The sequence below is a fragment of the Acanthopagrus latus genome, chromosome 16 (genome assembly GCF_904848185.1).
Source record: "Acanthopagrus latus isolate v.2019 chromosome 16, fAcaLat1.1, whole genome shotgun sequence".
Taxonomy (NCBI): Eukaryota; Metazoa; Chordata; class Actinopteri; order Spariformes; family Sparidae; genus Acanthopagrus; species Acanthopagrus latus.
The window spans coordinates 15,218,670-15,234,637 of NC_051054.1; the positions used below are offsets into that span (position 1 = coordinate 15,218,670).

Consider the following 15,968-nt stretch of genomic DNA (forward strand, 5'->3'; position numbering starts at 1 on the left):
AGCGAGCGTAGACACAGTCTGACTCGATGGCAATTGCCGAATTTAGGGGCATGCCACCCTGAGCTACACGTCATGAAAGAGCAGGTGGAAAACACAAAGAGCCGGAAAAAAAAAAAAATCACATCTCAACTCATCTGGGGCTCAGAGTCAGAAGACAGCCTCTTGTAGGGCAATTTTTACTGCATCAGATATCAACCGGCAGCAGTCTGATTTGTCATACGTTTCAGGAAGAGGCCATTAAGAGCTCGGTGAGGCACTTTTGAAGTGTCAGCTCGTCAGCTATACTGCCACGGCAACACTCCTGTAAGTTGGGAGGGAGTGCTGAGAAAAAGGAAGAAAAAAAAAAACTGAGCAATGCTGCAGAGACCCGGCGGAGGTATAAAAAATGCTCCACTGTCTCTATGCACTCCCTCACCTGCAGGGCTAGACATAGACCCAGCTATAAAAGCTCTCCACAGAAGCACTGCAGAGCCTCGGAAGAAAGTGGAAGCAGCAAAATAATGGCGTGTTTGCTCTCGAAAAAAGGTGCAAATACGTGGGGTTGAATATGCGCTTGCATGCATGTGCGGGCCTTTACGAGCATCCTTGCAACCATGCTTGCCGGTGAGGCAGGACAGCGCGTTTCTTTATAACACACGTAGTTGACTCTGCAGCAACAAGCCCCAATAAAGCAACGATATCGCCTTGTCTGTGCTGGCGTGGTGCAACGCAGAGGTTGTTAAAGAGGTATGAATCTTTTATGAGGTGGTGGAAACGCCACTGTTGTCAATATCAGATGAAAAGCCTGAGACTTTGGCACCTGACCTGGGCGGTGGGGGGGGGACAACACTGGATTTGCTCAGCACAGCAACTGTTGTAGCGCCGGATGCACCTACGTGTGAAGATGCTGCAAATTACTCAATTACAGGGTCAATAGGATTCTTCGCTAACATGCACTGGTGCCACTGACAGCAGCATAGCGATCCCACATTACATTTTCGAGGGAAGGCTGTCAACATCTGCTTTTAAAAAAAAAAAAGAAAAAAAAAGAAAGAGACTCAACTTTCTCCTACAAAAGTGCAGCTCAACAGCAGCAGATTGCAGCAGTAAACACTCGTCTAAATGGCCTATTAGGAGCACAGTGGGGAGACAGAACATTGGACATAATTACGGCAGATACCGGAGCTGCTTTATGTAGGAGGAGAGTGATTCACAAGCATGGCTGAAAAGAAGAGAGAGTTTTAATGGTGTTCATCCGTGGTAAAATGTCAGAGACACCGACATTGTTTCTGTGGTAACAGGGATGTCGGCTGCAGAGGTGGGGAAACCCGAAAATGTTAAGGTTGTCAGCTGAGAGAGGAACGCTCGAGAAATACATGCAACACTTCCTCTCTGATTTGGTAACTACACCAGAACCCTCCGTGTAACTGTTCACTTGTGCCCATCACAAGCTGCACACTGTTTGGTCGAGGCTACGGCTTAACGTTTCATTTGGCAGAAACTTTTCAGCAAGCCAAAAATTTTTTTCTGTTCCGGACGGATGCGGTACTAGCCCCGCCGCTAATTAGAATTTAGGAAGCAATTTTTTGGGGGGGTTTGTTTTGGGTAAAATGGCAGCAGATGGTGACACCTTGGAGGATGATATAATTGATGCGGTGCACCATATCGCGGTGTGAAGCAACTCATCATCAAATGGCTGGGAAAACAAAGATAAGACTGAGAGCGCCTGACAACGCTGGTAGACGCAAGCCTACTGTAGTTCCCCTTTTCATGTTTAGGAACCACGACAAGCAATGTTTGATACTGTCTGTCTCAGGGGGCTGCGCACGGCCCCGGTTTCGGATGATGTTCCTTCACCCACCACCACCAAAACAGCAAATACAGTTATGCAGCTGTGTTTTCATACATATGTTATTATATATAATATGTATAGGTGGCATCACAAAAATTAAGAGAGCATTCATTGGATGCCAAACTAGTACCCGCCCTCGAGTGCAGGATGAGTCATCAATCATCCATTTTTGGGGAACTTAAAACCTCTAAAATACCATTTCAAATTCCTACAGAATTATTTTTTGCCATTGTTGGATACTGGCATATAGGTGTCATTAATGATCAGTAATTAATTGAACTAATTATTTATTAACTATTATTCAGCATACAAATTGGGGAGTCTAAATATCAAACTTCTTATCTGTTGAAGGCGTAAAATAGTGGTAGCTACCTCATATATTTGATATCCAGTTGATAGTACATGCAGTATTTTTAAATGACATCTAAAACAACAGCCATGCTGATTTTATGAACGTACCTGAACTCGACTGCTACTTCTACTCTCGAGGGAGCCACGCCAGCGAAAGAATTTGTGGAGGGCACAGCTTTACTACGACCAATGACTAATGGAAAGCCACAGATTTTTTTGGGAAATGCAGACTCTCATGTGCCAACAATAACTGCCAAGAAGCGATGGCGAATAGAGGCAGAGACAGAGATGGCCCTGCGAGCCACGGAGGTGGCAGAAGCTAACCACAGCTGACAGGGGCTGGTGGGGGTGGAGTCTCAGTGTGCGCTCAGCCTTCCGGTGTTGGGAGTATTATTCAGGGTTAAAACTAAACAAGATGGAAAGAGGCGAAGGGAAATGGAGAGCAGAACAAAAGCTCTGAACCACACACGCTGACTTACAGAAGGATACGTGGAGCTAATTGGTTCAGACAGTGTCTTCTAAGTAAATGAGCTCAACTTATGTTTTAAACCTTATTGTGGGAGGTGTGATGTTACACACCACTACTACCGCTACTACTGATGGCACACCAAAAGCAATTATAATAGAATGTATCTTCCATTGCCAACAAGACACCCTGCTCCAAAACAACAGAAGTGGTGCACAACAGTCTTATGTTTGCATGTTTGTTTGTTTTTTTGTTTTTTTTCTGTATGCCGTCGGTGGAGCCTGCAGGATTAATTGCACCGCATTGTTGCTGGTCCAAAGCAGCAAGCCGTGGATATCAGAGAGGTGGCTGAAGCACAAAAGAAGTTCCAGGAAACCAAAAAGGGCTATGACTCACTGACATCAGTGCTATTTGTAAAGATAAGAGAGAGAAATCATTTTGTCCCTGCTGAAAGTGCCAGGGATGCACCGGTCTGGGTTCAATGGCTCTTTTCACCCTGGCGTGAATAACAATGAACTTGTTATACACAAAGAAGACAATAACAGAATCAAAAAAAGGTAGGTTTTGCTTTTATTTTATTTAAATGTGATAGTAAACACAACACATCTGAACTTTTATGTTAGTCTCATCAGTTGGCAGGAAGCCCCTTCTTTATGCAAAAGCTTAAAATAATATGAAACTTTCATGAGTGCTGATGAGGCGTGGAAGCTCGTTGTCCTCACATGCATATGATTTGGATGAATAAGAAATTTCAAATCAGACCGGGCCTTGTTTTTAAACTCTCTACATCTGATTACAGGCGGGCAAATATGAATTGTTAATACAATCCACTTCAGCAAGTCTGGTAATTGTTTTCATTCAGCTTCTAACTAGATCTACACATTAGAGTGTAAGTTGTAAACTCATTCAAGTCTTTCCCCAAAGGCGTCTTGACACTAATCATTACTGATTCTTTGCACAGCAGGGGTTTAATATACAGTACGTACGGTGTTTATTCTAAATATGTAGAGGGTGTACTGCACATCATTGAATATGCTTTAAGAAGATGCTGGCCACATGAAAAAAGTTTGAGCGTAGGGCTGAACGATATGCAAATAAAATCAAATTGAGATCATTAGAAAAGATATTGCAAAATAATTCATGGTATAAGCGGGAATTGCAATTTCTGCATTTCATTTTCACTGAAAAAAGTGTTAAAGTCGTGATGATGTGATCACTGCTGGGGTCTTTATCAGACATGCATGCTCCCTTATATCTTGAGAATATAATTTGTTGGCTGGGGCGTCTCAATGGCACCACAGTGCTTCATTTATAACGCCACGGCGTGACGCGTTTTACCTTTGTCAAAAACTCGCTGTTCCTGCAATTTGGATATTGCACTTGGCCACATTGTGATTAATTGTCCAGCATTATTTAAGCATATTGAATTTCATCACAACCTACAGATGTTTTCTCTTAGATGTTGTGTATGAGGTCACTTTTTATATGATAAAAAATTCCCAAAGTTTACTTGAATGTTTACAGTATTACACTTAATATGACTTATTACTAAATTATGTGGTGTGTGTTTATTGTTTTGTGTGTGTGTGTTTTGCTTATTTACTTGCTTTTGTTGTTGTTTAAATATTTAAAAAGCGCGTATGTAGTTTGGGAGAAGAAAGATTTACAATAATAATGAGGTAATAATACAATATATCAGAGATATTTATTTTGTTTACATTTGACAAACAAGCTGAACAATAAGGTCCCCAGAAGCTAGAAAGGTGGCAGGGTCCGCCATGTATAAACAAAGTAAAACAGGATGAAACTGTGTTTTTCTTAAAGGTCAGTTTGTTTATCTGGTCATGGAAACAGAGAGTTTGTTATTCTAGTTTGTTTTGATGTGAAAAATAATCGATGACAAGCTTTCTCTTTTGAAAAAAAAGAAGAATATATTCCCCACAATTACATATTTCACCTTTAAAACGTCAGTGTTTTGCTGCTTTTGTTTCAGATCATTGCTTCAGTGACTGTCTTAATACTGGGTGTTGGTTAAAATATTCATGAGTCGTTAAAGACAAGCCGTTTGTCTCTTGTATCAATAATGAAAATAGCAACCTGTTGCAGCCCTGTCTTTCTCTAATCTCTGATGTATAATATGTTTCTTCAATAACATGGACCACTGCAGCATTCATTAGTCAGACCTGTCTTAATAAAGGTGCTACCTTCTCATTCTATAGTTGAAAATGTAAATGGCGGACATGTCGGAGGTCCACGACTAACAACGGGGTCCCCTCTGGGAGGAGGCGTCTAACACAGCCATATTAAATATTCATTATCTGAAACTGCAGATCAATCAGGCCCGTTTACTGCATGCCACTGACATTACTGAGGAAATTTCTTCATTTGGTGACTCGATCAATAGCTCATTACAGCAGCTTTACACTGGGCTGTCTCTGGGCAGGCCCGCTGGCTTCATTCCCTCTACATCACAGTCCTATCTGAGCTGTCCATCTTCATCACGCAACGCAGAGAAACAGCCTTCTGCGGCACCGACTCCCTCCTCATTAAACCTTACGCCAACGTACTTTTCTGCAAGTTGAGTTTCTTAAAAAGTGCAACGCCGAGAGCTGCGGACAAGTCTCGGGCGATTGCTAATGGGAGATATGAGAAGAATCAACACAGCGGCAGGACGTACATACGCAGTGCATAAACGAGTATTTGAGCTAAGCCACGCCGTACTTATACCCAATTCCTCCAGGAAAAACAACTATAATAAATCCATTCGACTTCACACTTGCACAAACAAATCGAGGTCAAAGCGTTCAAAACGCAGCGTCAGTTTTCTGCGTCTCAGTACCCATGCAGCAACAGCTGGTAACAACATACGCCAAACACACCAGAGGAGGCAATATTCCCGGCGACAATTTGCATGAAAAGCAAAACATTTTTTCCGTTTTCATGAAATCACTTCGTCACAAAGCTATTTCGGTGTGAATCTCGGCGCCGGAATCTGCACCATTATGCTCAAAATGCCTTTCGCTCGCTAATGAAACTGAGCCATTACTTTTTTAATTCAACCATGAAATGACGGCAGACCCCATCATAATAACATTAAAGCTCTCCTCCTTAGTGTCAAGTAGAATGCGATGATGTGCTGGACTGAATTCCCATCAGTGAAAATAATTTCATGGTAATCTCTTATAATTATACACGGGGCAAGTGACACAGTAACGGGAGGAACCAGAAGTGAAGCAAGTCGGGGAGACTTGTGGCACGAAAGTCGTGTACAAGCGGGCATTCAATTAGATATCGGACACATCGGCGAGCAGTCATCCTCGTTTGGCGCTTGATGAGAGGTCAGCAAAATTTGGCCGTCACGGTGTCTGGTGAAGCGAACCAAAGATGATTCCGGACAGTTTCTTAGTAAGGAGTAACGTCCCAAGGGCACCTTCGGACGCCTCTGGGCCGGCAGCGTGGTGCATTCAGGGAGAGCCTTCACCTTCACAGGTCGCCATCAGGGGCCCCTTTTTCTCAAACATCCCAAACAATTTGCTGCTGAAAAGAATTACAAGGAAATCAAGCAAGTCGTCTCATTTTTTTTAATTATCGGTGACTATTATCAGCCAATGAATGATCCTACCTGCTCGAAACTATGGTATCATAATGCATTTGAAAATCCACAATACACCATCCTCTAATTGGAACCATTTCCAATTAATCTTGTCAATTTAAGTTACAACAAAATACCATAATTGATAAACTTTTCATATGATTTACATGTCAAAAAAAACAATATCTTTATCTGTAAGGTAATTATAGCGGAGTAAAGAGTGTAATACAAGTACCTAAAATGTTTACTTAAGTACTGCGCTCGTGTTGTGCCGATGTTACGTTCCACCCTTGTTAATAAGAAGCAAAGCCACAACACGTCACCATGGAGAGCAGAAGTGCCCCGGGGAGACGAGAGATTAAAGAGGGAGATAAAAGTGAAAAAGCGGGAAAATGTGAGGAGCAAAAAGTGACGAAAGGGGAAGGACAGAGACGCAACGTGGAGCGGAGAGGAGTGACGGCAACAAAGGAGGAACCCAGCAGGGTGTTCGCAGAGACGTGAGTGGGTGAGGAGGCAGCCAGCTCTGCCGCTGATGTCACGGGGGCGCAGCCACAGATGAACACTTTGCTGCTCTACAGCCCCGTGTCTCACTCAGATTTGTTCGTCTCTCTCTGCCAGCTCTACCTCAATGAATTACGTCTGCGTGGCCGTCGCCCGGACGCAAACTGACACCGATACCTTGCCACGTAAACAAGCCCGCCGCTGCCACAGTGCATCAGTCAAAGCCCCGGTCTGGCCTTTTCAAAGCCTCGACTCCCACTCCAACTGCTAACAGATCACCCGGTTTTAATATTCGCCTTGTGGGGAAACTTGTATCAGAGGGCTTGTATGCGCATCTGTGCTTCTTCAAGGATGCTGTGCGTGTTTTACTTACAAGTGGCTTCTGTCAGGGCAGCTCCACAAATTAAAACAGAGGCAGAAAAAGCCGAGCGAGATGAGAACAGAAGTTTGTTAAGATCCCCCCTCTTCTTCCTCCACTTCCTCTCCCTCGCCAGCTCTAATGACACAACGCACAGCAGGCGAGCGATTCATTTAGAAAACTGCTCTTACATAATGAGCCGCCCGAGCTATGTAACCATAAGATGATATTTTATCCACCATACTGCTTATAATGAAGCCTGTGCGCTGATGCCCGAGCCGGTGCGTCTGAGGAAGTTACCAATTTCGTAACAGGACGAATGAAGTTCCTGTAGAATATGCAGCCATATTAAACTCTCCACGCAGCCCCGCCACCTTTGCCCCCTCTGACATGAAACAGCAGTTTGAGGGGAAGATTTTCTCTGCGTCTCCCGGCTCACAATCAACACTGTTCTTCTTCCTGTAACATCAAATTACCCGTGGCCGAGAAATCCTCGCTCTTGTACCCCCCCCGCCCCACTCCCCTTCCTTTTCCTCCCACTGAGTTGGCTTTATAGGCAGCAGTCCGGCAGGGGTAATTTCTGCTCCCACTCCAGGGAAATTACTTTTGCGTTGTTAGAGAAAAGGCAGTTTGTGAACTGCTTTATCAAGCTCCTCGGCTCCAATAACAAGCAGCGTTTGGGCTGCCGGCAAAAGAAACATAACCTCCGCGCATCCTCGCAGCACAGCCTGTCGCCTGGTGCTACAAGCTGTAAAAGGCGAGCCCGGAGCCAGTGTTTGTGTGTGCAGGCACGGGTCTATAAAAAGGTACGTGTAAGCTTGTGTTTCTGCAGGACTGACTCTGGTCATGTACTGAATAAATGCATACGTGCATGTACGTGCTGGTGTGAATCTGCTCTGTTCCCATACAGCGAGCAGTTCAGCCGCTGCCATGCTTGGACTGATGAATAATTTCTGCACTGTGCTCTGCTGTGGCACGTCTGGTGCAGCCTGACTGCACCACACAGCTACGGCTCCGCATTTGCATTCAACACACACACACACACACACACACACACACACACACACACAGACTTTTACACTCATGAACACCAAGCCCGCTCACTGCTGCCTGTGCCCCCCCCCAATCCCAACACCATCCAGCCTGTCAGCTGCTGCCCTGTGTGGAGGGATGCAACAAGCTGCTAAGCCCTTTTTTAAAGCAACAGCATTTCCCTATTAGTCAATGTCATCTTGCTTCTTCTCCCAGGGTTACATCTGCTGAAAAACACAAAAAAAAATGTTCACAGTGAATCCGACAAATAGGACAAAAAAACTGTCAAGTAGGCGAAAAAAAAATCCACAACTCTTCTGTAGCTCATTTTTCTAAAGATCCTGATTGTGGATTTGGTGGCATTTAAGTTCAAACCACAGAAAGTAGGGGAGGAGCGGTGCTAAAATGTCAGCTCTTTTTTTACAGAGTGGCAGGCATGCTGATGTGGTGACCTCTATGTGCTGTGGTTAAAAGGTTGGGGTGGCTGCGGGACAGACACGGAGGAGGTGGCAGCTTTTTTCTTTCTTTCCTTTGCTTTTTCTTTCAGTGCAAACACCCACTTAGGACCGATGTGGCCTTAAAATAACATGATGACATTGCGATACATATACTGTATAAGGTGCATTAAGCACCAACTGGGACTACAATGTAGATTTCTAGTTGAAAACTGGGTGCTGTTCCTTGTATTATATCAGGATGCAGAGACATGTTTCATCCAGTGTGCAGATAAAGGCTGATCATCATTTTGAGGCCTTGCTCAAAACGGAACATCTTTATCTAAAAACAGATTTGTCGTTTGTGTTTCAGAAACTGTCATGTTCATACGACATGTCTGTGAAAAGTATCATCGAGCACACAGATCCGCAAAAAAACGTTTGAAAGCGATGCAGCAGCCATGCCAGGCCCATAGGTGGAGGTGTAGCTCAATTAAACACAACAGCATAACACCACCTGCCTGAGTGATGGCACATGAAACTGAAGCATCAGAGTGCACCAAATATCAATGTACACAGTCGAGTCAGCAGCACAAACAATGCTAGATGGGCCGCCACTGCTATTGCCCACATTCCGAAAAACATAATACACATACACCTGTGTCGTCACAGTTTTCACAGGAAGTGCATATTTGTGCATAACAGAAATTTTTCACAGGATTGCACTCTGGAAACAAGTTTCAAAAGTTTACCTTTTCAGACCCCCAAAACAGCGGTATCATGCGGACAAACTGGGGAACGAATGGCCCCTAAGGAACTACATGCAAACGTCTCAGCTGAAAGCAAGTATCGATCTTGGTGTGAACGCTTGGTGAACTTAGTACTTGGATCAAATAGTTGGTGACGATAACGTTCACTTTGGAACCAGTTCGGAACACCTTTTCACCAGTGACAATAGCCATTTTTTTATGCATCTTTTGGACGGGAAAATGGTCACTGGGTTGGTTCTTTTACAAATTACTAACACAATGAGATGTTTTAACGTACAGAGTAATGTTTATATAATGACTAAATGGGTAAAGACAAGTCTAACAATGAATAGAACAGTCTGGTAAGTTCAGAAAATGGTAACGCTTAACTGTAATGCAGCCTTTAAAAGCCGGATAACTCTTATTCCATTTCATGACGTAACAATATCCAAATTTTACGAAGACACAAAGTCTCATATCACGATAATAATATTGCCAAGACCTACACTGCCTAAATATCAGAACCCATCACTTATTTACTATTGTCTGCATGGATCTATGTTGACATGTTAACACAGTTATTTTTTGGGTTGATTGCTACAAGACAGTGCCTTAGAAACACCTCAACCGAGCCCTTAAAATGGACATCAATGGGAAATTTCAACAACAAATGGCTGGCTTGTCATAATCCCTGCTCCGTTTACCTCAAAAGTACAGCAGGCTGCGCTTCAGCGAGCAGCTTAATAAAGGGAAACCACAAGCGGCGGAGCCAGCGATATGTGCAACCAAACACCTCCTACTGTCTCGGGGTCTATCTGGAAGACCTCCAGCACTCCGCTCCTTCATCCGCCCTTAGACGACTGTGTGTATTTTCAGACATGATCCGTCTCTCGGTGCATTTCAGCACAGAGGAGCAGATCGTGTCACCATCTATCTTTGTCAACAGTGTAAAAGTGTCCCTGTCTCTAACCGCTCACTTCCAATGCATTTTTTACAGAGTGACACATATTCTCTCATTGAAGTGTAGGACTGGAGACAAGGAGAGCAAATATGATAGAGTCTCAGTTCTAAATGAAAGCCTCTTTTTTTTTATCTACACTGACTTCATGTCAAATCAGGAAAGACAGCATTAGTGCTCTTGCTGGGGTGCAGCAACACTGTCTTTATCTCAATATTAATTTGCCAAGATTTGCCTTTGCTGCTGCACAGGAACCCTGGGGTGACGGTCTGGACAGGCAGCCCACACTGCCAGGGTCTGAATTTATTAAACAGCACGCATGCACGCAAGAAGAGGCTCCCACAAGAAGAGAGAGTTTATTGGAAATCGCCACACAACCGCGACCCCAACAATGCATGGAGGCGCAATCTGCAAGTTTCGACACAGGGCACGGTGGAAACAGTGCTGTCAACTTCTGGAGCTGCAAGGAGAGACAATAGCTGTCAGCGAGCGATGCGCAAAACAATGGAGCTCTGTCACCGCCTGAGAGATCTGCGAGGAGGCGCGGGGTGATCAGAGGCTACGGCAGAAAACACACAACATCTGTGAGGCAGGACAAGTGACAGGCGTAATCCCACACACACACAAACACACAAGGTGCCACGAAAAAAAAAAAGAAGAAGAAGAAAAAGAAAGAAAAAAAAAACCAGAGCTGCACGTTTTCTCTACAGTCACCGGTGCGGCGGAGAGTGTACTCACGGTCCTGAGGAACTGGATCTCGTCCTCTCCTTCTCCACCTTCAGCCATGGCTGCAAAGGAGCCTGTTCAGACTCGGGAAGCCTCCGCTGGCTCCTCTCTCCTGTCGATATTAGCATATATAGCTAATCCACGGCCATACAGCGGGGGAGACTACCGCAGCATGTGTCACTCAAGCCCCTGTGCTCGCCGCCCGGAGGAGGAGTGCGTGTCAGCATCGGCGGGGCTGGAGCGACTGTGAGGGGGGACGGTGCGGCGGGGGAGACCGGTGGAAGAGGCGAGCCGCGCAGCCGAGAGAGAGACAGCGGCGAGCGGGGTCTTTATCTTCGACGTCACCGGCGGACCTGATTAACACAAGGCGTGAGAGCGCGAAGATTCAAACGCGGGAGTTGTAGATGCGGCGGAGTGATGACTGTCCGACGGCTGTCTCGTGACTCTTTTTTTCATTTTATTTTATTTTTTACCTGCGGACGCACAGAGAGCATGCAGATGTGGGATCAGGAGATGGTATGCAGGAAATGCATCTGCTGTTGGCGGTGCTGCTACAGATCAGCACCACGGACAGCAGCAGACCCGCCTCTATACTGAGCGCTGCCTCCTTCACAGGCTGTCGATTATTTTTTATATGTTTTACAAATGCTAGTCATTATTTACAGTGTGTCCATATAAAGAAATAGTAGATATGTAATTCAGGTGATTTGGTCCAAGTCCTAGGTTATTTTTTTTCTTCAAGCCAAGTCAGGTCACATGTTGTTGTATCCTGGTCCTGTCAAGTTAAGTCCTTGTTTAAAGGATAAGGTCACCTAAAATATAAAAATTGTGTCATTATCTCCACGCTCCCCGCGCAGATGTGAGGTCGGGTGAGGTTTCTCAGTCTGCATACATACATTTCCGGAGCTTTGCAGTGAAACAGCATTGCCGCTCTCTGCTGAGTAGATGGAGACTTGTTTTAAACTGTTAAAGAGAGAAAACATAAGATGACAGCAGCGTCAGATGTAATTGGTATTTAGGGCTTTCCCTGAGATCTGACATTGAAACAACTTTGCGCGGGATGAGCTGTATGGAGCCGTTTTTGTTTGTTTGTTTGTTTGTTTGTTTGTTTGTTTTATGGTTGTTTTTTAAGCTTTAAAACAAGTCCCCATTAACTACAGTTGTTTAGGCGAATGCTGCAATGCTCTCTTGCTGCAAAGATTTTGCAGACTATGAAACTTTACCTGACTTTCCATCTGCATGCGGGTGACTTGATAATGATCAGATTTTCCTATTTGGGTGAACTTATCCTTTAAGGCAAGTCAAGTCCTCAGTCAAGTATTTTTTTTCTCCACCCAACCCCCAAAGTACTGCAGTCTTACCTGCAGTATCTGAAGGGGGTGGAGTATATTAGTGGTAGCAGTACTAGTGCCTGTCTAATAATGACATTATCATCCAATTTATCTAACCTGTAAGAAAAGTATTGCATTTGCTCATAAAACATACAATGTTCTTTTATGACGTATACTGTATGCATTTTGCAAGAAAACCTCAGAGGAAACGGCGAGTGTCATGATTAGAGTCTGAGAAGCTGCGGAGCACATCCCAGCCTGCAGGAGTGACATTTAATTGTACATGTGTTCAAATATTCAAAGCATTATGACGGCCGTTAAATTATTAACATTAAATGAGATTAAGCTCAATAAAAAATGAATGGATGTAATGTATAAGTTCATTTAACTCTCATTCCGTGGACTGTCTGCAGTGATCAGTCCGGTCAACCCACATCTGAATCACAGCTGACTGTCAGCGTGGTTATAATGACGCCTGCTTGTTCTCTACAACCACATTAAATAAACATAGAAGCGCCCGTATCCTGGTGCGATGCCGCCCCCTAGTGTCATCATGATGCATGTTTCCTACCCTCTTTTTTTACTAGATCCTCCCCTTCCCCTATTTCCTCCTTCCTTTACTATTACAATTTATTCCCTCCCTCATTTTTGCATTGCTCAATTGGTAGCTTGTTGAAAGAAACAGGCTAATGAAAAAATGTATCATTTATTTATTTTGTACCTCTTGGAATATTCTCTTCCTATTAAATTGTGTGTCACTGCTACTGGGCTTTTATTAGTTAAAATAAATAAATATATAACTCAAGGTACTGTAGGGATTTCTTTAAAATCATGCATTAAACTGCCAATTATTATTCCAGTCTATAAAATGATAGAAAAACAATTTAAATGCTTATCACAATTATCCAGAGCCCAAACTGACATCTTCAAAGTGTTTCTTTTGTTCAACCAACAGTCAAAAACCCAAAGACTCTTCATTTACTCTCATAAATGACAAAGAAAAGCAGCAACTCCTCACATTTAGGGAGCAATGTTTGACACTTTTGCTTGACAAATGACTGAAACAATCAATCGATTATTAAAATAGCTGGCGATTAATTTCCTTGTGATCAACAAACCGATTAATCGACTAATGGTTGCAGCACCTTCTTCTGGATGTGGGTCATCTGACGTGAAAGTGAGTGGCATGTTATTCTTATCTTCTGTCCTTGTGAGTTCACAAACTCTTCCTGCCATGATTTATTCCACTGATATAACCCTTATATCCATGCATAGCTTTCCACCAAATTTCACTGAAATCTCCTACAGCTTATCTACTGTATGTATTTAAGCAGTCCCATTATACTGAACTTGAGCTATAGTTTAATTTTAGCTGAATGTCATAATCCCTCTGGATCGATTACGGCAGATTCAGGTCACCTGTTGTGCAGGGTGTGGAGACTAATGACTGAGGGGAGCCTGTGGCATCCCCCTCGTGACCAATGAGGGTGTGACAGCGCCCTTTTTGTGCAAAGGTTGGGAATGGCACACCATCACTCTAGTTAGCTGAGGCCCAATTGAGGTTCCTTTGCTGTGCTTTGTTCTTCCTGGTTGCGGGGAATTTTGAGCAACCTGACTAACAAAAGTTCACCAAGTTTACCTGCATCAGGGTTGTGTTCAGTGCTGTTTCTTGGAAGAGTTTGGCTTGCCTGATAGCTGGTCGCCTGCAAATTTCTTTTGTTGTTTGTCTTCACTGAACCTCTTGACACCCAAGCCCCTTTCTACATCTTTTCTTTGTCTCCATTTCAGTCAGTTTGGTTAATTAAGTTTCATTACCCCTGAAGAGGCATGTCTTCATTATTATTGAGGCAACATGTCCCCATGAATACTGTTTTTTTAAATATATTTTTTGTGCTTTGGGACTGGCTCTCTGGCAATTTCCTGCCAGTGCTGTCGCAGTATATCCTTTAAATCTATGTATATGTCTATGTTATTTGTTGTTATCATTTTTATCTGTAATCTATTAGTATTTAATAAGGAAACGCTCATATTATTCACAACTATATGCCATATTTATGAAATATTAGCGTAACAGCTCTTAAAACATGACCTCCTATGTGGAGGTGACTATAACATGGAAGAAAATCCTGTTTTGAATGGAGAAGAGTTTACCTGTGATACACGTGTTAGCCACTAGGTGTCTCTGTTTCGTTAGAAATGGCGCCACCCGGGGCCTTCACAGAGCAGGTGCTCCTTTACACACACTCATCTCCCTCATCTTTCCCCACCTCGTACAGCAAAATGCGTGTGTGAGCCCGGGAAACGCTGGAAACTGCCACGACACGGTATTTCAACCACACTTTTTTTTCCGCCGAACGCGCCGAAGCCCGTCACATGGCCCACCTGAGAGCCGCAGCTGCACTGGCTCAAGATGTGGGACGTGGACGAAGGCCGGAGGACCAATCAGAGAGCAGCGGGCCGGCGCTGAGCTTATCCATTGGACCGAAGTCCCGTCAATCCCGGCGGACGAAGCCCAGATAAGCAGCGGTGAGCAGCGGCCCGGCTGCAGCACAGAGATGTGAAGAAATACCTGCCATGCCACCGCGTCGGGTGAGTAAACTGTTTATATTTGGGGATTGCTGCCGTTCCCTCACCTGCTGCAGGTGTAGCACACCGGAAACGTTCTTTCAGCGCGCGGCTGAGTGAGTGACAACAAACTGAGGGTGACATTAGGGCTGATGCGGAGTTTCATGCGTTGGATTTAAATATGCTTTAAATTTAGATGGACTGTTTTATGTTTGAGTCGTGGCAGTGTCACGCAGGATAACGATAATTGCGCTGCCATCTTAACGCTGACAAGTGCACCCGCGACGCCTGCAAGGTGACAGTAAACCCGCGGGATTATGTTATGATGTAAACAGTTCCAGTGGGGTTGAGGACGTCCGTCGAAAGCGAGCACTAGTGCATTATGCGCCTGTTATGCTTGAAAACATCTTAAATGGCATCCCGTAACATTGGCCTGTGTGTGCGTCGTCACCTTGTGTGACACTTTTTTTTTCTTTTTCTTTTTTTTTTTTTTCATGCGGCAGCTTGTGAAATGTTGATGAAATGCGGCTCAGGACAGAAATACTTATACAACAAGGCCGGTGAAGAGGAGCAGGAGGGGAATGGTGGTGGTAGAGGTAAGACAGGGTTAGGAAGAGAATCTGTCCTGTTTTCATCAGTGTCAGTGTTGGATTTGTTTTAATTTTTGATTAGCAAATGGGGCTGACAGAGAATTATGGAGAGCCTGCTGCTGGGACAGGAGCGGCCAGTACTGTTATCCTTAAAAACTACCTCTGCAATGTCATCCATAGAGTCCATAGGGCTCTATCTGTGAGAAAATGCCTGCTATATGTTGAAGAAATTGTAATCAGAAGAGAAAGATCTTCCTTGACTGACTTTTCATAAATGATTGAATTGAATGAGTGAACTGACCTTAAAGGACAAGACAATTTCAGACAGTTTTACTTGTGTGTATATGTGACGGACCCCGTCACCTTTCTAGCTTCAAACTGTGCTCTGGGGATTGTGTCTTTCTCTGAGAACAGCTTGTTTAATCGGTTATGGAAAATATAAACCTTTCTGAGTTTGTATCATTACCTCATTGATGATGTAAAT

General features: G+C 44.0%; 1 protein-coding gene across 4 annotated transcripts in view; it reads right to left on the reverse strand.

Moving 5' to 3' along the window:
• LOC119005103 (ryanodine receptor 3-like) overlaps nt 1-12,811 on the reverse strand; it is a 112,053-nt gene extending 99,242 nt beyond the window's left edge. For all 4 annotated transcript variants that reach the window (XM_037072595.1, XM_037072593.1, XM_037072594.1 and 1 more), the window contains exon 1: nt 11,011-12,811. In XM_037072595.1, coding sequence (XP_036928490.1) covers nt 11,011-11,058 — 48 coding nt within the window. In that variant the 5' untranslated portion in view covers nt 11,059-12,811. The remainder of the gene's footprint in view (nt 1-11,010) is intronic.
• Between the last annotated feature and the right edge of the window lie 3,157 nt (nt 12,812-15,968).